General features: G+C 40.2%; 1 protein-coding gene across 5 annotated transcripts in view; it reads right to left on the reverse strand.

Moving 5' to 3' along the window:
• The window catches only part of ADAM23 (ADAM metallopeptidase domain 23), a 178,241-nt gene that overhangs the window by 105,796 nt on the left and 46,483 nt on the right, over positions 1–25,962 (reverse strand). For all 5 annotated transcript variants that reach the window (XM_075001866.1, XM_075001868.1, XM_075001867.1 and 2 more), the window contains exons 4-8: positions 12,514–12,577; positions 7,020–7,102; positions 5,724–5,787; positions 2,514–2,586; positions 1,724–1,809 (exon numbers count right to left, since the gene is read on the reverse strand). In XM_075001866.1, the coding sequence (XP_074857967.1) occupies positions 1,724–1,809; positions 2,514–2,586; positions 5,724–5,787; positions 7,020–7,102; positions 12,514–12,577 (370 nt within the window). The remainder of the gene's footprint in view (positions 1–1,723; positions 1,810–2,513; positions 2,587–5,723; positions 5,788–7,019; positions 7,103–12,513; positions 12,578–25,962) is intronic.

Raw genomic sequence — 25,962 nt, forward strand, 5'->3', positions numbered from 1 at the left:
TAGTCATTCACACGTGTGTAGACAAAATAGAATCCAAACTGATATAAACTAGCTGTAATGTGTAGAGTGTCTGCTGACTGTGAGATCTGCCTAAGTTTCTTTTTCTCTAAACAACCCCAAATGTGATCAGAAGTCACCAGTATGATACCCTGAAATACATCTTTTTATGTTCACTGATGATAACCAATTGGCTGAGTGTGTGTGCCCCTCCTGGGTGTTGCACTGGCTCTGCCCAGGAAGCCAATACAGCAGATTCTGAGAGAATGCCCCCCAAAAGATGACAAAATCAGACAAGGGATGAATGCAACAGGCCAAGTTTATTGTCAAATGAGGCATCATCTCCAACACCCTGGATCAGATGCTACCAATTCTGCTAATACAAGAGTACCCCATCACTGGACTTAGCCCAGTAGTGGTGGGATTCCCTACTGCTCTCTAAGCTGGACACAGGCCTTTATGATACATTTTTATACACAAATAGTAACAAGTTACACATCACTCCTGATGCATCAGATTGACACCCTCTGACGGTACCTAAATACCACCCACTAACTTGTATGTGGTGGTTCAACCAAAACATCCATATCTATCATCACAGACCCTGCTCTGAACCTGGGTTAATATGTCCCCGCTATCTGTGGGGAGTATGTAGGTACCCAGATGTTTCTTAATGAGGTGTTCCATTATCATCCCTCCGGGAACATATTTATGGTCTGTGCCCAGCACTTCTTAGGTATGAGTATTTCTGCAATGTCAGCCTTGTTCTTGCCAAGTGCTGTGAGCAGGGCCAACCTCTTGCTCACGGCTCAGCTTTGTTTTATATTAGCGATGTCTTGATCATTGTTGACTAGGCCTCACACCAGGTCTATGATATATGAGCTTCTGTTTTAGGTCCTCATCTCACTACAATCCCCCACTTTTTGTCTTTTATGGGGAGGATGTTTACCCATCATCTACAGAAAGCATAACCCATGGATAGAAGGAGAGACAGTGGTCTAAACACTATTATGCGGCCACCTTACTTTACTATCCACACATTCATGTCCCGTCTGCCCTTTAGTCTGCATGCTGATTTTGGATCACAAATGTGCTACTTGTGGCTTTGGCCATGCTATTTAATGAGCCATGAGAAAATAGGATAGGACTTCTATATAGTATTCAGTCTTCATACCAGGCTGTACTTTGCCCACAGTATTCTCAGACCTTAATGATCATTGAAAATTAAATTAGACTTTCTATATCAAACTTCTGTTCAAACTGTACATGATACTGCTGTCACTCTATAAATCATAGTGAAAGCTTTGTTATCCGGCACTCCTGGGAGCTGCTGGTTAATTGAATGTGCTGGATAACAAAGCTTATTGCTCAGCCTCTGCCCCCTAACAGCAGATCCAGCTCATGACAGCTTGAGGCAGGCTGAAGGGGAAGGAGGCACTTGCTGATAATGTCAGCCAGCAGTGCTGCAATGCCAGTTAACATAGTTTTCCAGTTAACGAAGTGCTGGGTAACTAAGCTTTTACTTTCAAATATTCACATTCAAATAAAATAGCATCATTTGGTGGAACACAGTACTATATTATAAAAATATGAAATAAATATTTTAAAATTTGTTTAAAAAGTTCAAAGACTTTTCTCTGCCAGGAACATTTGCTCACATATATTTAAAGAATTTGAAAGTTTATGCTGCACTGCAGAGGTCTAAACTCAGTCTAAGCACACTTACACATGGTGATGCAGCTCTCTTTCTTCTCCTTTTCCTCAGCCACTGTAACTCAGGCAGGAAGGACCACTCAGAACTAGATTTGGTCTCTGAAAAAAATAAAATTAACAGAACTCAAATATTTTATTATTTCTGCAGGAAACCCTGCAATTTAAATCCTTGTAATCATGGAAACTATTTACCGCAGAGAGAGAGAGAGAGAGGGAGAGAGAGAGAGAGTGTGTATTGTAAATGAAGACGGAAAAATTAAACAGTTTAAAAATTTAGTGAAATCCTAAGAAGGCTCAATATAATATGTTAGAAACCATACGTTGGGATGTGGACACTTTTCCAGCAGGAAATGGACTGAGACAACCCACACAAACATCTCCTTTTAAAAGGTGAATTGGAAAGCACTTGTTAAAATTCATAGCTTTTAAGATCCTACCTCAATAACAAAATATGTATATGGATTTACAGTAAAAATTCAACATGCACTAAAAAGGGAAATAAAGAGGCTAAGACCTGGCTATACAGTTTTGCATTTTCCCTTTCATGTGTTTATGATAATCGCTAGCATCCAAAAATAGCAGCTGATTAAAGTATTAATGATGAAATCAAAAGCTACTCTCTGCCACAAGAACCTAACACAGGTCTTGATAGGTGAAAGCATTTCAGCTCCATTTTAACATTTCTGAAATTCAGTGTGATGATGATGAGCTTGGTATTTAATAAACAAATTACTTTTCTTATGACATTTATGTTACAACTAAAACTATTTCTGCTACTAAAAATCAATGTAATGAATACATACCAGCAGTTTTCATTTGCTTTGAAGTTTGGGTTCCTACAGTCCTCTGGATGATGTGTGGCCTGCCTGTGCTTTTCTAAAACAGAAAGAATGCATAAGAATATGTTCAACATATCAACAATACCAAATCAATTGAAATTGCACTTATGACAGCAGATTGACATCTTAGTTATTCTTTTCCCTAAAACAAAATAGCAATATCCACTGACAGAAATGTAATTTCTTTAAATAGGTGCTATGTAAACTTTACCAGGATAACATCTAAGAATTAGATTCTTTGAACCATAATCCAAACATGAAGGCTTGCACTGTTCACTGTGATGTACTCTTCAGTTGCAAAAGGACTTATTTGGAGAACTTTCTCATAGAACAGGTTGCAAGCTCTTGATTAACAATGCTGTATCTTTCTCTAGGCCAAAAGCGGAGAGACAAGTCTCTCATTAGGATTGATGATCAGATTTCTTGCCTCTATTTCTAACCCTGCCTCAGCTATTGATTGGCTGTGTGGTGAGTCATTTGGTCTTTCTGCTTCAGTTTTCTAACAAATATATGGTTCATGTTTTAGGTAACACCTACATTACAAAGATGTCATAAGGATTAATTCATTGACTATAAAGCTCTGTGAGGTCCTCTGGAAGAAGACATTAGCAGAGTATGAGGCATTCTCAAGAATCCAAATTCCACCATATATATTCGTATAAATATATATCTAGATAAAGTCTTCTTGCACCTGCTCAAAAATGAAGATATGCCTATTATAAATAACAAAGACTAGCTACTTAACTGCATTGAAACTCAAAAAAAAGAGCAGTAACATTTAGGTTTCTTTCAAAATGATTAAAGCGCAGTGCCAATAAACCTATATATGGGACACAAAAAGAATACACTGAAGTATTTTCCTTGTAAAAAGTCTGATAAATCTCCAAGTATCACAGTTGGGCATGTGCCCCACGGATCTCGGCCTCCTCTCCCTGGTCATTCCCTCACCTGACCCTGTCAAGGCAAACAATGTTTTTCAAAAGACAGAAAGCTATTTTTGTGCAACTCCTATGAGAGAGTTATGTAAAATATGGAAACATAAGATTCAAAAATTCAAACAGCACATGTATATTAACTATAATTTAATTTCACAACCTACCTTCCAAACCCATGGTAACCCAAAGGGCTTAACCAACCAACAATCAGAGCAACACCAGCAAACAACTGGTGCAGACCTCTATCGCAATTATTATACACAAAGTGGGAGATTAGGTGCTTAATATGCACTGACCTTCAAGATGGGTGTCTCGCTACCATTTATGGCTCTGAAAACATCCCTACAGACATTTTATTTTGGTCATTAGAAGTAGTTATTTTATTGAGAACTACACCCTGGTTCAAAAAACTCTCCTCTATGCTCTTTCAAAACTTCCCCCCGACACACAAGGATGGCAAATGATATCTCACTTTAAAATAGTCTGTAAGTTATTGTGCTTGTATATTTAAAAATAACCCTGGTTCTTTCTTCCCATTGCTTCAAGATCTGAACTGCAGTGTCAGCATGAAGAGTGAAATTCCACTGTCCTAGGAGACTCTCCTAATTAAGGTGGGAGGGGAAGGTTACCAGAACCACAATGGTGTATTTATCATCAGTTTTCAACCTACAGCCAGAGTCACATACATGTTATATTTAAGTACAGCACGTATCTTAGTAACGAGAGCATTGCTCTAGCTGCCACTCTGAATGGTTCTTAAATTATTTTCCAGTAGGATTAACATTCCTTGAAGCATCTTTGGGCTGGAAGTCAGAAGAGATGATTTAAAAGAAATTCAAACGGTGCATAATCCTATACAATGTTTTCCAAAAGTATTACTTATTACACAAAAAACAAAGATCTTGCAGTTACTTTGCAAAACTTCACTGTCATTTTTACTGTTACTAAGAAAGGTTTCAAAACAAACCAATATATGTACTGCACTTTGCATAATTCATGCACTGATGAGGTGGCAGGCAAGATACACAGCCTGAAAATCCTCATCCTGATGTTGAGAACCCAAAAATATCTCTTGGAACCCAAATGTGCATGCAGAAGTATCTCACAGGAAAACCATTTTTAGTCTAGTTTACAAAAATTTGTAAACTAGCCTTTGAAGTAGGCTCCTGCTTGCACAGACTCGACTTACGCATTTTTAAATAAATGAGAGTTGAGTCTGGGGGGAGATGACAACAGACACCCTACTTTCTTGTACCCCACCTTGCTGCTTACTCCCACACTGACAGCTGGCTCAGGGGCTCCTTAGGAGGCAGTTTCTGCCTTGCGGTTGCCCAGTGCTACAACGCTGGGGGTAGAGGGGACAAGCATGGCTGGAGCTGCCTGAAACCAATTCACGCTGCAGGTGGAATTGCCCAGGGCTCCAGCACTGCAGCTGAAGCTGCTGGTGTCCAAGCAGCTCTGGAGACAAGCCGTGCCACAGCTGGGGGGCAGCAGGGGCACCATGACTGCACCAGAGGGCCAGCAGCTGGAGCAGAAAGCACACCACCCCGTCCCTAACCCAGCCCCTGCCTGCCCGCAGGGGGAGCCAGACACACCAGCTGGAGCAGAAGCTCCAGTGCCCAGTTCCCCCAGCCAGGGGAATTCCGGGGTTCTCCCCAGTCTGCCCCCCCCATTTATGTGAAATTTGATTTACACACATTGCCTATGACACAGCCTCTGCATAAATCAGGGGGTTTACTGTACAGCCAGCTCTGTTTACATCAACGTCTTTATGAGCAACAGTACAAGCATAGTATAATTAATACTTACAATTTAAGTATAGCAGGCTCCAGGTGTGAATAAGATATTTGGGTAAATATATTCCTAAACCCTGACCCCCATTTATTCATCTGTTTGTATCAGAGCCATTGCCTTCAGGGACTACAGTCCTCTGTGATAACTATCCAGATGCAGCACTCCATATAGGAGTTTCTGACTTCAGCTCCAAAACACAGGTTTTCAATAAGTCAATGAAAGGATCAAATTCACTATTTGAGACAGTGAACTGGTTAACATTTTTATACTCCACAAATCATTTACCATGGGAAATTTACCCTTAAAAGCCACCAATATTCAAACACGTAATTAAATATAAATTTCTAGTTCTTCAAATTTGCACGTTACTTGTCAGAAATATACTGATATTCAGGCATTCCTGTAACAAAGACAACCAAAAATTCTACAAACAGTATAAACTTACTGCACTGTGGGTCAGATCCATTGGTTCAATGAAGTAAACATGGCTGCTATCTTCAAACATGCCACTAGAACAAAGAGAAAGGAAGACATTTGAGACCAGTACAAGTACTAAGCATTTATTTTAATCCAACATATGGTCTTTGGTCAAATAAATCCAAATATACCATTTAAATCTAATGAACAAGCCATCATAAAAATAATTCAGTTATGACTGGCAAAACAGTAGTAATGCACATCTGCAAAATCCATTTTGCACTAGACAGACCCTTAATAATGAACATCTGACCCATCAATGGAAAGAGTAAAGATTTGATCTTGGCCATTCCTAAAATATGAATTAATGTGCAGTAGACAACAAACACGGATGAATTATATAGGCATAACCAACAAAGAGCCCACTGAGCATATACTATCTTGCATTATTTACTTACCTAAAAATAACCGAAAGACTAATTGTACAGAATTATAATTCCTGATATGAATGTGCTCAAAATGGTAATGCAGGGCTTCTCAAGGTTTCTTCATTGTATCATGACCACTTTCTGACAATTAAAAGGTACTGCACAACCCCAGGAAGGGGAACCGAATCTCAAACCCACCAACCCAGGCAGGGAGCCAAAGCTTAAGTCCATGCTTCACCACCCTGGAGTTCAAACTTCAGCTTCAGCCTATTGCTCAGCTAGTCCAATGCCAGCCTGGTAGAGCCCATAAAAATGGGTCTGCAACCCACTTTGGAGTCCTAACCCACAGCCTGAGAACTGCCGTGGTAATGTAAACTGCTGAAGTCTGATTTTTATTCACATTTCTGATCTCTTATTTATTTTAATCAGCCACTTCAGCTAATGTATTTCTAGGTATTCACAACCCGTAAGTGTTTTGCTAGACAGCACCAGATATTTCAAGCATCACTAGTGCTTAAAAATGAATTAACAGCAGTGGGCAAAGTTAGGTATACAGAGGGTAGTCCCTGTACTGTACTAGCTTTCCCACTTTGTCTTGCCAGTGTCCCTCACTCCTGACATAGAACACTTCTACTATGCCAGTCCTAGACGCGTCAGGAGGAAGAAACTGAAGAACACTGAAGAACTTAAGTAAACAGGAAAAAAAGAGAGGCCATCAACCAAAAGCTAAAATTCACAGAAAGACTGCTCTGTCTGTATTTCAGGATGCCAAAAATCTTTGGAACCTTGAAGAATTTCACACTGTCTCATCAAAGGACATGAGACCAAAGGACAGGAATCCAAGAATGGCAAGTTGTTAATATAGTCTCTTTGGAGGAATGAAGATCTGCACTCACTGAAGTCCATTACAAGTTGAAAGGGCAGCTCTGGAATTCTGGACACCTCTGATGTTTCCATGGTAGTAACAGTGCTCCCCACCCTAAAGATGTTAAAGAATAAGTTAAATGATAATTTATTTTTAATTGAAAAATAGCTCATAACAGCAGGTGAAGAAATTTCAAGGAAAGAGTCTGTTACACTAGAAACCATGGCATCTCCCCATCACTAATATACTACACTGGGCCTAGAAAAAAGTAAATAACTTATTTATATATGGTTTCCAACCATATAAAAGGTTGATCTTTCCTTACTCAAAGTCATAATGATGTTATTTTGTTTTCTTAAAGAACAACCCCTCTCTCTCAAAAACTATTCTTTAGATGTGGTACAGGTTGAACCTCTCTCGCCCAGCACCCTAGATACTTGACCAGTGTCGGATGAGAGAATTTGCCAGACCACAGGAGGTCAATATTGTCTAGCACACTACCAACACTTTCACTGCTTACAGGGCTGTTAGAAGACATTTAGGGGTAAATTACAGCTAAATAACAGCACAGAACACTGAGAGCCAGGACTGGAAACAAACTTTATCGGATTGTGGAAAACTTAGTCACACTCGTGCTATGTGGTTGTCCAGCTAACTACAATCAAGCTGGATTACAGATGTTGTTGGATGAGAGAGTTCTGGGTTAGGGATGTTCAACCTGTATTATGAGTGTCCATGTTTATTATTTCTCCATGGTGATCAGATTGTTGAATTTTTTTTTTTTTTGCATTAAACTACATAAACTCTGCCTGGAATCCAACTGTCAAACTTAAGCTTTTCTTTTTAAAAATGATAAAAAAAATTAAACTTTATATAATTGGAACAATATGCAATACATAATATGAATAAAATGGCAATAAACAATATAGTTGTTGATAAATGACTAAAGAACACCAGCTTAGAAATTCAGAATGGTAGAGCCTCTACAGGTTTCATTTCCCTGGTCTAGCATGGTTGGGACTGAACAGACAACAAATGATAGATCACAAATCATAGAATCTGCTGGACAAGGGGAGGTCCAGGGCTTCTGCCCCAGGCAGACACAGCTTCCCGCTCCCCTGGGACTCACGGCTCCCCTGGCTGCCATTTCAGCCCCAGCCCTGTGCTGCAGCAGGAGCTCTGGCGAGGTCTCCAGCCCCAGCTCTGCACTGCAGTAGGGGCTCTGGCCCTAGACCCATGATCTGGCAAGGCTGTGGCCCCAGCCCCACACTGCACCAGAAGCCTCCAGCCCCAATCCCATGCTGCAACAGGGCCAGTGGGAGCACTGACTCTGGCCCCAGCCAGGTTGACGGCAACTGCTCCGGCCCCAACCCCTGCCCTGCAGACGGGAGTCCAGCTCCAGCCTCAGCCCCAGGACTCTCTGGTCTTGCAACATCCATGGTCCTACCAGACTGCAGCTGTTGCCAGAGAGAGTACTAGATTTAAGAGGTTCATCCTGTACTATTCAAACTGACAAACACCAGTAAAAACTTCTTTTTACATGGTAAAATCATGTGACTGTAAATAGAAAGAAGGAAAAGATCATTTGACCAAAAGTATATTATTTTTACATATCAGTAGTCAGTTCTGAGACTTCAGATAGAATACATTAATAAAGAGTGATGAATATGTTGGGCACTTCATAGACAAATATGAACGCAAAGTCTAGGCCTCAGAGTACTTAGAGTAGATAGTCAATGTTCACACACGAAGGGAAGCGAGAAGCCAGACAAGAAATGACTCCTTGGGCTTCATCCACAACATGTATGTTTTTGCTCTCTTTCAGCTGTGCCATAAGCATTGTCCAACAGCACTATTTCATCAATTTTGTTGATGAACATGCAAACAGTCTCACAGCACCTATTTTGTCACCATCTACCTCCTCTAAACACAAACAGAATTTCATTTCCCAACAGAAAAATTCTAAAAAATAATTTCCACCTCCTGACCAACTCAAATTAGAATAAAGTTTTAATTACACTAATGAATATTACTAAAGGTAGAAATTCTCTTGTCAACATCCACAGTCTCAGCGGCATGGACCTGATATAGCTGGTGGGCGGGAGCAGAGCCACACTGGCAGCATGCTGCCTGAGAGCCTCACTGAGGGCAGGGAGCCCTGCCTGCAGGCCTGCTGTGGGGAACTGGACTGGGGGTAGGGAGAGGGAGGATATCAGAAATTTCTTCACAAATTTGCAGGGCCTAAAAAAAGCCAAACAAAACTGAGTAATTCTAGCTGGAAATTAAGACAGTTATTGTTTGAGAATATCAAATAAACTCAGGACGCAAAAAAAAAGAGAATCTGAACGATAAAATAAGCAAGAAGTAAACATGGGAGTCAGCAGCAAAGATAGAAATAAATAGACATATTCTAAAAATGTTCTTTGGTGCTAAAAACCACATATATACTCAGGTACAATATATAAATGATCCATGTAGCAGATATTTGTATTTCCAGGTCATCACATGCAAGAACTTCTAGTTTCTGAGAAAGGACATTTTAAAACCGCTCATATTACTTAGAATCTGTATTACTGCTCTGCAATATGACTTCCCTCCACAAGTACTGATGTCCTTCCTTTTCCCACACCCTTTCTATTTAATTTCTGTATTCTGTTAAACTAGAGCAGCACTGTTGTATTAATAAGTATTATATTCTGACTAAGAAGTCTTCGTAAAGGAAAATTAAAATTTCAGAACACCTTACTTTAGGCAACTTCACAACTACTAACTCATTATTAGAACAAAATTTATAGTCTGATAAATTTAAAATCTAATTCTGTCCCTATTAGTGTAAAGCATAATTACTCATCTGTAAATTACTATGAGGAATGTGATTCCTTTTATTGATGGGACTTCTAGAGGCTTAAGAGACAGTTCACTGTCAAAAAGGGTGGCAGAATTTTGTTTCATGTGAATAATTCAATTCTGTAAACAAATATAATGAATTTTCTTATTACTACAGGGCTGGCTTCAAGAGCAAACCCAGTAACCATTCAGGCCTTATATACTTAAATTAAAAACTTAAGTCTCAATTTGAACTTTTAAAGAGTGAGCATGGAACATGCAAAAGAAGGAGCTGAAGAATTTACAAGAGAAAGCTGAAAAATGTAGCAGCTTTCTATGCCAAATCCTTAGCTAGTGCATGTCAATGTAGTTCCACTTCAGTTAATGGATCTATGCTGACTGACATCAGCTATGAACCTGGACTTTAATATCCGTCAACAACAATCTTAGCTAAAATCAAGGTGGGAAAATGTGCTTGCAACAGTTTTATTGAGAAAAGCGTAAATACAGTGCAGTCACACAGCCTCCTCCAATTGTTTTAACTTACCATGAATCTTAAGGTACCAATAGGCATGTAATGGTTTTAGTGAACTGTACATATCGGCATCAATTTCAGTTTGCATCTTGTTTCTTTTACAAGTGTTTTGTTCTGAATCTGAAGCAGATTTTGCACAACCTTCATTGTGCACAAATTAAATTCATCTAGTCTAACAAAATGTAGTAAATTGCCATTGTTATACAAGTTACCCATACATGTCTTATACAATGGCCTGGGTTCTGGAGTTTATGGAACTGGGCTTATTTAAACAATTCTTCATAAAGAGCACAACTGTGAATATTTTACTTATACAAGAAGTTCCAAGGAATTTCATAAGATTACTCTTGAGACTGAGGAAATCATAATTTAGTCCACTTTACTTGCACCCATATAATAAAGCTATATACTGCAGTTCTAGAAAGAGATGGTTTTATCAAGATTTCACTGAGAAACAGCTTGCCATTCCTCAAATACATCTAAAGAAGATTGAGAAAAGATTAAAAAATTGCTAAGGAGTGTATTTTCTTTACATTTGTTAATTATGCCTTGTGTATCATGTGACTTCAAGAACCTTATTAGTTTTTCTAAGTCAATCAACTCTGAAAATATTCTACAGAGAATTTAATATCAAATTACTGAAGAATGCAAAGGTGGCCCATTTGCTGAGTCTGAAGTTCTAATATAATCCTCCAGTTAGACTCATGATTCAGCAACTGCAGTGCTTACTGCTGGTGTTGCAGCTGAAAGTTGCTTCAGTCTGTGTAAATGCCAGAAGGAACTGTTTTCTTGCTTCTTTTAGCAGTTTTGCCGACTCTCCTGAGTAATGTCTTAGCAATTCCCTTGATATGCTGCATGAAATTATTTTTTTTCCAAGGAACAGAGTACAAATTGATGCTATTAGAATAAAAGCTACAACATTTGAAGTCTAATTAAGATCCTTAATGATGAAGTCAGATTTAGCAAATGGACATAAAGCAAACAGACAAACCAAAGCCACACAAAGGCTGAACTTCAGCCTGGTTTTGAGGGTGTAAAAATAAAATCAGCATGCTGTACTGTACTTCTGACCCTCTGAACAGAGGCAAGTTTCATGAATAATAATGTGCGATTTCTACTATACTCTGGCATTTATAGCTATTTTTATAGCTTAGAGCTCAGTTAATGAAGACATTCTTCCTTAACATTTATTTTATGTCCTTTTATCGCTGCTATTCCACATCCCAGTAATATAGTAATATTCTCCTGAGCCATCTAAATCAAACAAAAGCATACCTATTTTTGTTCTCGTCTCCTCAAATGACTAGGTCACGTGATCTGCTCTTAAAGGGTGAAATTTATGTCTGTACAAAGCCTAGCACCACTTAAATTCTACTTTAAGCTCTCATTTGAGAGCTTAAATAGTACTTAGGCTTTCTGCTGGCATTCTGAAGAAAAGTATAGGTAAAAAAAAGGGGGGAAGATTTAGTACAGTATTTCTCAAAAAAAAAAAAAAAAAAAGTACATGTAATCATTAACTTTATCATTTTAGCTGAAATCCCTGAACCTAGTAAAGTAAAAGAAAAAAAGAAAGGTATGTCCAGAAAATGGCTCACTGATGCATTGAGGCAAGAAAGATTTTGACTTATGGGAATCTGACTCACAATGAATTTGTATTGTTAGCTTTAAAGTAGAATGATTTCATTTGCCTTTAACATACACAAGAATTAAAATGAATATAAATTGATTTCACTCAGTATGTATTTTTCTCATTCAGTTTTAAAAAAATTCTTGCAAAGAAAAGCCGTTGTAAGTTTGTTTACTGACTTATTTATCAAGTAGCTTTTCAAGTTATGCTAAGGACTGGTAAAACTATGATGAAGAATTTAGTGATGATGACCTTGGGTGTGGGAGCAACTGAAAAAATTGTATTTTAGAAAGTGTACCTTTGTTCCTCTCTGGCACTTTCACTTGCAGCTAATTGCTCACTCTTTTTACAATTTTTCTCCTGTCATCTGCTGAAGAATCTGTATCTGCTAGACAAGATCACAATTACTTGATATATGTGGTAAACACGTTTTGGTACTTGACAAATATAGTCAACAACACAAAGTTTGTGATTTAGTGCACTTTCATTCTATGAATGGAAGGGCAAAAAGTTTCTGTTATTTAATACATATAGTACCTTGGAAAATTGTGGTTTTCCATCCTCATAGTGAATCTCCACATAATCAGAGGATAACAAATCACTGTAAAATAAAAAAAAGGGAAAGATTTAGTATGGTATTTCTCAAAAAACAAACAAAGTGCATGTAAATCATTAATTTTATCATTTTAGCTGAAATCCTTGAAGCTAGTAAAGTAAAAGAAAAAAAGAAAGGTATGTCCAGAAAATGGCTCACTGATGCATTGAGGCAAGAAAGATTTTAGACTTACGAGAATTTGACTCACTGGATGAATTTGTATTAAGTTAGCTTTAAGTTAGAATGATTTCATTTGTCTTTAACGTACAGAAGAATTAAAGTGAATATAAATTGATTTTATGAATTTTGTGACTACTGTTCTAACTGACCAATGTGTGATTAGTTTCATTACTGTTTTCAAATAAGTATTATATTTATTATTCATATCAAAGTAACACACAGACACAGAGCCTATCTCAAGTCTACAGAGAGAAAAAAAAATGTATTACAGATTACCTATTAACCTTAATTGCCCCACTTCCTATATATTGGTTCTTTACTCAGACTTCATTTACAAACGCAAAACTATGTAAAGTAACTCAACATTTCTTTTCAAGGTATCGAGTATCCCCTATTTCTTTCATATCTCATCTTCTCTCAACCCAACCTCACCCTTTATTCTTTCCACACTTCCTTGTCTGCAAACTCATTCTCCCCCGCAAAAGTCCCTATTAGGTCGAAGAGGTGAGGAGGGGAAAACCCACAGCCCTGATACTAGAAGGGATCATTGGTACAGGGGAAATATACTGGCTACTCTGACAGCTTAAAGCTCTGCACTTCGGTGCCAGAGAGCTGGCTCCACTCCTGGAAAGCATCATACCTAGGGTTCAGTGAGTATAGCTCTCAGGCCAATGTGGCTCAAGTAGATGTAATCACCACATCAGAAGACCTGAGGAAGCTACCTAGACTAAGCTGACATCTTTGAAAGGAAGAATGCATAAATCTTCTGTCTACATTGGCACTACGATTGCCCCCATACAACTTCAGCCAGGAATGAAAATGCTGATTAGGTGGACATATGGAAAGTCACAGCCTGAACTGGCAGTGATTCAAGAATACCATCAAGAGAACCTGATCCAGGTGTTCATTCACAGGTCAACCTCACTAGCTATTGTCTCAGTCCTTTTTCCACAAAACAAGGATGGGAGTCTCATCCCCTGTCAAACAGTTACTCACTAACCCCCAATCCCTAAGTTGCTTGCATCTCTTCCTCCAGAAGCCCTCTTCTGCTCCTGGATCAGAAAGAGCACCTTCTTTTAAAAGCTTCTGTGAAAAAAAAGCATGTGTAGATGCCCATGGGGTCCTTTTCTCAAAAGAGCAGTCCTCATGGCACTGGATTTTTCGATCCCTGTCCCGTTCTTTCAGAAAAGCAGAGGCTGTATGGATGCTCTCTATCGAAAGAGCAGATCAATCTTATGAACCATTTTTGGTGTGCGGACATGCTCTTTTAAAATAAGATCTTCCAGAAGATCATCTTTTGATCTATTGCTGTAGTGGAGATGCAACCAATGTGTCAGTGGAGTGCATCTTCAGTAGCAGGACTTGCATCAATGCATGGAGCACTGGACTGTGGGTAGCTACCCACAGCACATATATCTGAGTAGAATTTTGGGCTGAGCTTGCAATGCCTTATGAAACCAAAACATTGGTGCAGATGGCTACGGGAACATGGCATTATCTTCCCATGATGCATCTACCCCCTTCACTCTCTCCCTGAAATAAATGGCAAACAAACCAAGCCTTTTCTGTGCCTTTTTTCATAAGCCTAGGTTATCCACTTGGACGCAATCACACAATAAGCATGGGTACTGATGTGCCTTATATTGTTGTTGTGATCATTACAACCACTTTCAGACATTATACAAATACTATCTGCAGTATTTACAGTCAATACAGGAACCACCACAAGGAACATTGTGATGGCATGCAAGCAGCCCTGCTGGAAGACAGCATGAAGCAATTCACAGATACTGAAGACAGTCAAACATCACCTTGACTTGGTCAAGTTCTATTTCTGATCCTGGGAAGCAAGCACTGACTTGTTATGCAGTTATTGGATGACAAACTGTGGCTGCAGAACTTTTAGATGTGGAAGTTCACTTTCAAGGAACCATGTGAAGAGCTTTCACCAGCCCTGAAGCACAGCAATACTATAATGAGAACTGCTCTGACAATGGAGAAGCAAGCTGTGATAGCTCTGTGGAAGCTTTCAACCCCAGATTACTACCAGTTAGTGGGGCATCAATTTGGAGTGGGTAAACCTATCGCATGATCTACTGAGATCCAAGTCTTCCAGGTCATTAAAAGACTTCTGCTAAGAAGTGTAATGACTCTGGGAAATGTGCTGGTCATAGCAGATGGTTTTGCCATAATGGGATTCCCTAACTCAGTGTTTCCAATGTGGGGTTCTAGGGAACGCTGGGGTTCCGAGAAGTGAAAATAAAGGTTCCACGAGAAAATTCCATTGCAGCTCTGAAGCCGCATGTGGCTCTTTAAGGAGTTATTTGCAGCTCCAGATGTTGCTGCCATGGATGACTCCTTCGCGGCTCCCTGCCCTGCCACCGCTGAAACAGTACAACTAAATTGAATTATTTTAACAGCCGGCAGGGCAGTGGAAAGGATCTGGCCATTAAACCAATTAAATTCAGTTCCATTATTTCAGCAGTGGCAGGGCATGGAGCCTCTGAGAGCCCCATACTCAACCTACTACCCAAGCAGCCACTCCCCTCTAGTGTGTGTCGTTTGGCTCACTCCCACCAGCAGAACACTTCCACACTGGCCTGACTTCTGCTGGGCACACATGGCCACCCAGCATAAGCTCCCCAGCCAGTGCCATAGATGGGTTAGTCCCAGGAGCCCAGTTTGGGCCTGAGAGGGGTTAACAGGGGCCAGTTTGGGAGTGAGGCAGGTTAACCCTGGGGTTGAGGGGGGTGGGTTTGGGGCTAAGAGGAGTTAAGCCTGGGGACAGGTGACTGGGTTTGAGGCTGAGAGGAGTTAAACCTGGCGATGGGACAGGATGCAGGACGGGTGTAGAGTTTGGGGAGTGGGAGGGCAGATTTGGGGGCTGAGGTGGTTAAAGCCTGGAGGTGGAGGCAGGTTTGGGAGCCAAGGGTGGGGTAGAACCTAGGAATGGAATTCTATGAATTTTTTTCATGTTTAAAAGGCTTCTGTGGCCAAGTAAAATTGGGAACGCTGCCCTACCTGTTTGTGGAGCAATAGAATGCATGTCCCTATCTTAGCACAAGACCACCTTGCCAAAACGTCCATAAACCAAAAGAGATACTTTTGAATGGTTTTGCAAACATTTGAGAATTATAGGGGCTGTTTCATTGACATCAACATGGGAAAGTCGGGAAACATACGTGTGCATCTTTAGGAACACAAGTCTGTTCAGAAAGCTGCAAACAGGGATTTTCTTTCCAGACTGCAAAATAACGGCTGATGATATTAAATGCCAATCATAATCCTGAAACACCCGGCCTAACTCTTGCTCTCATGAGTCGTGAAGCTGTACACCGGCAACCTGAACAGTGATAAGGACTAGTACAACCATAGGCTTAACAAGTGCATAACTGTGGAGGAATGTGTCTTTGGAGGTTCAAAAGATCACTGGCACCATCTACTTACTAAATTAGACCTTTGTGAAAGCAACATCCCTATTGTTATGGTTGCCCACTGTGTGGTCCATTACATCTGTGAAACAAAAGACGAAAAGTATCTTTGGGGCACGATAAGCACATTGACGGGCTCCATGAGGCTTAGAAAACCAGCTTCAGCAATGAGCCAGAATAAACTGACACTTATCTATGATGTTCCTTACCAAACTGTTCTCAGCACTGCATCTTCTCCCCTGTAAATTCCATCTCACCAAACACCATGTATTGACTGAATAAAGAGTCTCTTCTCCTCAAACTGTTAATTGTTGTTATGCATGCAAGCACACACACACAGAGACAGACAGCAAAGAAAAGTAAGCTAAGCAGAGGCAAAAGGGCTGACAACATTGGGGAGAGGGGTGAAAAGAAACCAGGAAAGTTTGCTTACAGGTGCACAGTGAAAAAAATCATAAGTGTGGGAATGGGTGCCTACTGGTCCTTGTACACTTTCCTACTGTTGAGTGCAAGGTCTACCAAATGCTCTCACCCACACCTGCCTCACAGGAATTTGGGTGAGGAGCATGCAGAATTGAGCAATGATGGCAGCAGGTTCTGCACAGGCTGCAGAGGGACTCTAGAATACAGCTGCCTTTCTTGAACCTCAACAAGGCACCTCACCATAACTGATTGCTCCTTCATAATCAGCAGTCTCTCTTCCTATGCAGCATCATTTTTTCCCTGCATTGTCTCCAGTCCTTCCTGTCCATGTGAAGGTCCTCTGATAGTGTAATCCTTCATGCTCAATCTTGTCACTCTAAGAGATGCACATTAACTCTTTCAATATGTCCTACCAAGTCTTTTTCCATCTTCTAATCTGAGAAAGTCTCTGTCCAGGTGCGAAGGGGGCACCAGCAGACAAGGTTCCAGCTGCAAAGAATGCAAAGAACAAGGGTAGCATTGACAGTGCACATGCTTTCTGATGCAAGGTTATTTTATTAAAAATAAAATAAAACAAAATAAAATAAAATAAAACTTTACTGCAAGCCACAACATAAATCACAACTACTGACTATGGCAAGAGTTGGTGGGCTGCTCCAGCCATGGTCTGCAACGCCACAAGATGTGCATACAGTGGTCTTCTGATGCTGCTTTTGTGAAGCTATCCTAGGACTCACATGTTGGAACTTGAGAAAAGTTCACTTTCCATTAGTAACCTGGATGGTGCTTGACGACAGGTATCAGTCCAAAAGACCCCCAAACAGTTTGTTACAAAACGTGCACCAGGTCGGTCAGGAGGTAAACAAACAATGCTATCCTCCCCTCTTTTTTTCCCCCAATGCTGCTTGCAACCCTTCCTACGACAGCTACAGCATGTTTTGGGAAGTATGTTTGTGTGATTGCAACTTGTTGAATTGTTTGCAGTTCAACAGCTAGCTTTCCCTGTTTACCAAAGGTGACTCTATGCAATATCACTCTTCTGAGAGTAACCAAGGGAGTGGCAAGGGAGTGGATGCTTCAAACACCTGGGTACAGGCCTGGTCCTTGTGCTACAGTTACATCAGCTGAGTTAACAATGAAGAGGTGTGGGAAGGTGTCCACCCATGGTTGGCAAAATAAAGCAGCCCTTCCCAGATACCTTCTGTACAGGATTGCAGAGTACCTCCAGGCAAGTTTACTACAGATCTCCATGCATGATTCCTGTGTCATCCCCACGCAAGTATTTTTTTTTTTATTTCTGAGAGCATCCTCTGTGTAGCTTGAGTGAGCACTGAAACCCACTACACCTACTTTTTTGTTCAGATTCAACATCAAACTAATAATATGTAATCCTGTAGTTTGACTGGACATGTGAACTCAATGAACACACTTTCCTCTGCATCATGCTCCACAGCCTACTGGTCCTGTGAAGAGATGGATACCATGGACAAAAACTGATTTTAGTTACTAGGGAGAATGGATCCTCCATTTGCCTGCCTCATGTTCTCATCATCATCATCATCATCAATATTCTCCTCATGTTCTCCTGGGAGATACCCATAAAGTGTCTTGGGTTACTGGTGGAGTTATCACCAAGAATCACTTTTTGCTCCTCATAAAAGTAGCATGTCTGTGGGGCAGAATCAAAATGATTGTTCACCTCGTCTCCTAGTATGCTTGCTGAAGCTCCTTTCTTTTCACATGGTACTGCTGCTTTCCATGGTGCTGCTCTTCTCCCCTGTGCTCTGTGTTCATCTCGGTAAATATGTCAGTTTCTTCTGCTGGATTAGAGCTCTGCCTGCACAGACTCTTCTCCCCCACACACCAATAAGATCCACCTCCTTCTATGTACTTAATGCTGGAGTGTGTCTGCAGCCTTGACTCTCTATGGTCAACTATGATGAAGTTTAATAAAGACAAATGCAAAGTGCTCTACTTAGGAAGGAACAATTGGTTTCACACATACAGAATGGGAAGCAACCGTCTAGGAAGGCGTATGGCAGAAAGGAATTTAGGGGTTATAGTGGACCACAAGCTAAATATGAGTCAACAGTGTGATGCTGTTGCAGAAAAAATAAACATGATTCTGGGATGCATTAACAAGTGTGTTGTGAAAAAGACACGAGAAGTCATTCTTCCGCTCTACTCTGCGCTGGTTAGGCCTCAGTTGGAGTATTGTGTCCAGTTCTGGGCACCGCATTTCAAGAAAGATGTGGAGAAATTGGAGAGGGTCCACAAAGAGCAACAAGAGCAACCAAAGGTCTAGAGAACATGACCTATGAGGGAAGGTTGAAAGAACTGGGCTTCTTTAGTTTGGAAAAGAGAAGATTGAGGGGCGACATGATAGCGGTTTTGAGGTACCTAAAACGGTGTCATAAGAAGGAGGGAGAAAATTGTTCTTGGCCTCTGAGGATAGAACAAGAAGCAATGGAATTAAACTGCAGCAAGGGAGGTTTAGGTTGGACATTAGGAAAGTTCCTAACTGTCAGGGTGGTCAAACACTGGAATAAATTGCCTACGGAAATTGCGGAATCTTCATCTCTGGATATATTTAAGAACAGGCTAGATAAATATCTATCAGGGATGGTCTAGACCAGGCGTGTCCAACCCGCGGCACGCGGGCCGCATGTGGCCCTGGACAGCTAGTAATGCGGCCCCACAAGATCGTAAACTTTTAACATTATTATGTGATTTATATACACTAACTATATTATATATTTTATATGCAGCCCAAGACAGTTCCTCTTCACTCAGTGCGGCCCAGGCAAGCCAAAAGGTTGGACACCCATGGTCTAGACAGTACTTGGTCCTGCCATGAGGGCAGGGGGCTGGACTCAATGACCTCTCAAGGTCCCGTCCTGTCCTAGTATTCTATGATTCTAACTGTTCTGGGGAGCTCTCTACGCTGATCAAACAGAAAACAAAAATTCTAAACTTCTTGGGGCATTAACAGGTAAGTGGCTATTTCCTGTGTACCTGGCTGACATGCAGTAGAGTTGAAAGTGCTCTCCAGAGCAGTCACAACACAGAACTCTGGGACACCTCCTAGAGGCCAATTAATTCAAATTACATAACAGTGTCTACACTATCCCCATGCCAATCTGTGGCTATCAAATCAAACACTCGGCATCTTACAGGGCTACAGCAGTCTACTTTACAGGCCATTTAGGTCAATGTAAAGGGATTTGGCATTATTGCGATGAACATGATTAAATCGACTTAACATGGCCTATGTCAACCAAAGTTTGTCATGTGGAACAGGCCTCAATCCTTCTCTGATTTACTCCTGTAGCTTAAGAAAAATAAACATTCCCCAGCAGAAAGACTCTATGCAGCTTAGTCTCTACTATCAAACAACTATAAAAAGGTATATGCTTTTCTAAAACTAGACTGTTGTTCTTGACATTTATTATTGCTTCCACTGTGTATTTATATTAATCTCAATTTTGGTTGCTACCTTTGAAGTTACTCTGACAAGATGTCATCCAGGAATAGCACTGCAGACAAATTCCTTGTGATCTCAAACAAGGAGCCACCATGAGTATTATTTTCATATCTTTTATGCAAGTTATTTATAGGCCAAAGGGCAGTGTCTTGTATTAAAACAATTCTGTTCTGATTTCCTTCAAATTTTATCCAAGCCCCCCGCCCCCCCCCCAAAAAAAGCTACTTTCCTTGTCCCCATAATTACAGGTACCAGAAAAAGATGAGAAATAACGTCTTCCTTAATGCATGAATGAAAATGGAAGGAGAAATGTACATCAGTTCTATGGAGAACCTCAACCTGAAAAATTCCTTTATAGTATTGATGGATAATGTACTAGCCACACTTGAACAAATTCTGATAACCTCCCCCCATCTGAGTGGAGGTACTGCAAGGGAGTCAAGTAATTGTGGTCAACTCATGACTAAGGATGCACTGCACTGCCAGATACCTTTCTTTCTCCTATGTGATCTGTTTAAGAACCAATAACAAGCAGTCCTGTGGCACCTTAGAGACTAACAAATTTATTAGGTCATGAGTTTTGTGGGTAAAATCCATTTTGTTAGTCTCTAAGGTGCCAGAGGACTGCTTGTTATTTGTGACGCTACAAACTAACACAGTACCTCTCCACGACTAAGAATTAGTTTCTCCTCTGGAACATTATGTGCAGAGCATAGACATGAAGAAATTCTTCCTTTATTTATGCTAGAATTCCATCTTTTAAGGAGGAAGGAGCATACTTCTCAGGTATGTCAACAGTCACATTTTAAAATGGGAGCTTGCGTGGCTCTTCAGAATGCCTGAATATCATCTCAGCATCTCCGTAACGTGGATGTCAGCTTGTCATAGCTCCACCAGGTATTTCTCTCCTAATAGCAGGACTTGGAGGCACATACACTGAAGAATATCTGATAGTCAAATGAGCTAAAGAAAAGCATCTGAAAAATTCAACTGACATTTTATTACAAAGAATCTTGAGTTTTCATTTTTTGGAAAAGAAAATACTGCAATGTAATTGAACTATGACATAACTACTGTGGAAAAATGACAAAACTAATATTTGAAGAAATATTATAGCTGCCTCACAATTGCATCTTAATTATTTCTCAATTCTTCTGTCTGCTGGATTGCTAGCAGAGGAAAAATTTTCTGCCTGAGAATCAATTTATCTTTAGCCATGTCTACATTTAGGCTTGGCAGCATTCAGTTTAAATTTACAGATGTTGATAAACACCGATTTCAACTGATACATTAAAATCAACAAATATATATATATTTTTTGAGAGAGAGAGAGAGAGAATCTGCGTATCTGTCTATGCATCCATTTGCAAGTCCATTTGTTCAAAAACTCCTCCTAATCGTAAGAGCCATGACCACCAAATTTGGCATGTGGCTTCCTCTTACCATAACTTAAAACAAGGTCAAGGTTTGGTTATACCAGGACAATGGGATGGGTGTGGATTGCAATTGCTTCTCTTCAAACAGAAACGGAGGGGTCTCCAGAATGACCGCAAGGGAGCCACAAATACAGGGGGCAACTATACTCCAGATTGATTAGAGGGGAGGGAGCAAGCAAGAGCACCCCTGACCCTCCTGGAGAGCCACAGAGCAGCAGCTAGGCAGGCAGCATAACCCGCTGCCACCCTGGCCTGCTCCTACGGAGCAATGCTGGCAGCTGAGCAGTACTGCCCCTGCCACCCTAGGCCAGCAGCAGGGCAGCACAGGCCCCTGCCATCCTGGACTAGCCCCAGAAAGTAGCTGCTAGATGCCCCCACCCCCCATTCACTGCCCTGAGTCCATCACTCCTTCCCTAAATCCCGCAACCCCACACTCTCCCAAGACTCCCTTGCACATCCTCAGCCCCCTGCCTTGAAGAATCCAAGCAACTCTGGGTAAATCTAGTATATCTCACTAGCAACTGATGTGAGTGCAGCCTTTCCATAGCATCTTGCACTTACAGGATTCAGGTGTCACTAGTCCTGTGGCAGCACAGACAGCCCTCTGCAGTCCTTACCCCAACAGGAATAAGTGAGTATAGCTGTGACAATGGAACATGACCACGGGACCAGTGACACTGGAACCCTACAGATGCAAGGTATGGAGAAGGCTGTGGTCCTGGCAGAGAGCCCCTTGTTTGGACTGCTAGGTCAATGATAAATCCCTGGCCATGGAAGGGCCACGCTCGTGGTGAATGACTCCTGTCCAAGAAGACGGCCATTCAACAGCAGTGTGGATTCCCCACAGCTGGGAGCTCATGCTGTCATTTTTTATCCATAGCTGAATGAAAAGTGATCATGGAATGTTTACATTACACATTGTACAAAATAACTTATTTGAATCTTGCTAGGCTTTAGTTTTTTTCTACAAATTTCCATATGGATAAATCTCCCTGAACAGTAGTCATTGGTGGCACCATTTTGAAAGAAAATTGTTTTTATTAAAGCCTGTGAAGGCTATTCACAGAGCATAAAAGTTAAGTAAATGCATAAGTATTTGCATAAACAGGGCCTAAGTTAAGTTTGTTCCCATACTTCATACTAGAGTTATGTTTATATTTAGCTGTCGATTTTGCTATGTCAAAATAAGTTATTTCGATGTAGCATCCCAGTGTAGAGGTAGCCCCTACGTGTTTTATATGATACACTAACAATGAAGGGATAATGTACATTTGAAAATAAAAGGTTTATATGATGACACTTCCTGACTTCTGAACACAATTTTGCAAACTGACAGTAGGCTTCTATTTATTTTTCCATTTACATTTCCTATGTGTTTGAGGAGAGGAAAGTAGACAAAGGAATAAAGATAAAATCTTCAGGTAATCAGATTACTGTTCTGCTGACACAGACATCAGAATTTAAAAGTTCTTTTCAGTACTACAATTCACCTTGAGTTAAATTCATCCGGTAAGGTAGCCTAGTCTAAAGACTATGCAACCTTAATCAAAACCTCATTTTATTTAGCACAGAACTTGTGCCAGCCCATAGCACAGAAATATATTTAACACATTTTAAGGCCAGAAGAAACCATTGTGATCACTTGTCTGATTTCTTTCATAACATGGGACCTCCCAATTTAATTCCTGGTTCACGTCCAATAGTTGTATTTGAACTAGAGCATATTTTTTAGAAAGACCTCCACTCCATTTCACTCTTGTGCAAAACCAGCAAATCTTTGTACCCATAAATTTACAAATGACTATGGGCCCAGTCCTGTAAAGACCTAGGTACAACAAAATCATTGTGACAACCCTGAAGGCAAAGTCTTTGCAGCGTCTGTAAAAATGTGTTATGCACGTCTGGACAAATGAAAGGTTTGTACTGCAGATGTTTGGTATCTAATTTTCTAACAACTATACATTTGTTTAAAAAATCATTTTCTTCAAACTAATGAGAATTGTGTCCATCCCAATTTCTGATTGTTTTTGTTGTAGCCTTGTTCCAAGAAGCATGGTTATAGTTTCTAAAACAGTAGGGTATGTTTTTGAGCTTCACCAAACTCAAAACTCTGAAACCCAATCTTCCAGCAGAGACCAAATACAATGCCAGACGCAAAACTGAATTATGTGCAAAAACATGCAAAACAACTCCAGAGCACTGTTCTTATGAGTGGTTCTGAATTTCATTCACACCTTAAATCCATACATTTCTAATATTTTATTTCAAATATTAGCAGTAATATTAATAATGCATATAACTCAGGCTTCTTTATTTTGCATCACATAATATGAGGAAATCTGTTTACTATTCTTTTTTACAGTACATTTTGTTCAGTTCAGACTCTCCCCTAAAACTGACTAAAGCAAAGAAAGACTGCCAAAATGAAATCTGAGCAAGTTCTCACCTTGCAGAAAGGTTGTCTAGTCTTTCAAAACATGAAAAGGACTTGCTGCTCAGCAGTCACATACAGAAACACAGCATCTGGAATAACTTACACATATGCTCAGTGAAGGACCTCACTAAAATTAGAGGAAAAACTGAATTTTTCATGTTTTAAATGGGTGCAGGCGAGGTCAACAGTCACAATTTAAATTTTCCACATTACTGAAAGAAGGTGCCACTTCAGCTGATGTTTTAAACATTGGTTTAGGCCCCAGAGTTAACAGTATATAGTTTTCACATTTGCTGCCAAATTCAGAATTTGCTACAAAAAGCAAAATCCCTGTGATAAATGTAAAAGGCACACTTTACACTATTTTTCCATTTACTCTGCAGAAAATATATAAAGTGATAATCTAGCAATCAATCTCAGCAAGGCAGGAAGGGTAGTGCAGGCAGCTGGTAGGGCCCTTAGAGACTCCTCTTAGTCTTATTAGAAGTTGTTTCATTCTGAAGTAATGTTCCTTCCCGATTCAGGGCTTGAAAGCCTTACAGATTTTAGAGGACCCAGACTGGTGTTCCTCTCCCAAACACATAAAGTACAGACTGTGCGCAGACGGCACAAAACTTAAAGCCTTGGGGCTGAGGACAGAGATGAACTGAACCAGAAATAAAAGGCATGGATTTTTTCAGCGATATGCATGCCAAAGGAAAGACTGAACTGTGGAACAAAGGATATGTAAGTGAATAGAGAATATTGGATGGACACGGTCAGGTTATTTTCTTTGGTTTTTTATTTTTTTTAAATTTGGTTAAACTCCTCTTTTCTAACAAACCCTCACCCCCTCCCCCATAACTGAAACTGAATCCCAGGGAAAAAATTCTGTGATTTTTTTTAAGGTGCTCTGTAGCACCTAGCAACCAAATGTGCTTTGCCAACTGTGTCTTTTCTTTTGCTTTGTTAATAAAACTACCTATTTAAAACTATAATCTTCTTCCTCAATTCTGGGAAGCAGGAGATCCTGTGTGTGCCTAAGACTGAACATCCACTATTAAGAAATTACAGTATTTTCAAGTTCTCTTTCATCAAGGATGAAAGAGGTCAGGGTAACCCCACAAGAAGAAATTCCCAAGTGCATCTTCCTGGATTCAAAAAGGGATTTTTGCATTTGGATGGTGGCAGCATATCACCCAAGGGCAGGAAATCTGTGACCCTGGTTGATTTTTAGCAGAAGCCTTTAGTTGCAGGGTATTCCTAAAGTCTCCTTTGACTCCCTCCTTCTACACTTTAAGTGCCAGAGTTGGGAACAGCCTTACACTAGTACTCAAAACATGCACAATCTTAATTGGAATTGACATGTACAAACACTGGAAGAAGGAACAATGTCTCTTCCAAAGTGATAAACCTCTGCTCATGAATTTGGCAATAACAGATCATGAAAAGTGGTACAAAATGTTTCCAATCTGACGTGAGTATTGTCATCTGCTCATGTGTATGTACCTCAACACTCTGGACAACCCAATTGTACATTCTTATCTGGAAGCAAACTTAAAATCTATTGGGATCATGCCAACACCCCTAAAGTTATGAAGAAATTCTCTTCTTAAGGTATTCTAATATCTGTTGTTAGGATCAGAAAGATATTTACTGAAGCAATTTCTGTCAGTTGTCTGATATGACCAATTCCCCCAGTCACTGACATCAATATATTTGATACTTCAACATATTTGCTAAGCAGTAATATTAGACCGTGGGGAAATAAGTCAGAAACTGTTCTACAGGAACATGATGCTTTGAAGTCACATGTTTTATGATTATTTTATAGGAATGCTGCAGTTACAGAAATAAAGGTTATTTATCACCAAATTAAATTATTTTAGACTGCTTTTGTATATTTGTGCTGGTTGAAAACACCCACAGCAAAGCTTTGAAACCATCTAGGAAGTAATTGCCCAACAGGGCCAAGACATTCACCACCTCACAACACCAAATGTTCAGACGTAAGAGGATAGGTG

The sequence above is a fragment of the Carettochelys insculpta genome, chromosome 8, assembly GCF_033958435.1.
Source record: "Carettochelys insculpta isolate YL-2023 chromosome 8, ASM3395843v1, whole genome shotgun sequence".
In the NCBI taxonomy this organism is placed as follows: Eukaryota; Metazoa; Chordata; order Testudines; family Carettochelyidae; genus Carettochelys; species Carettochelys insculpta.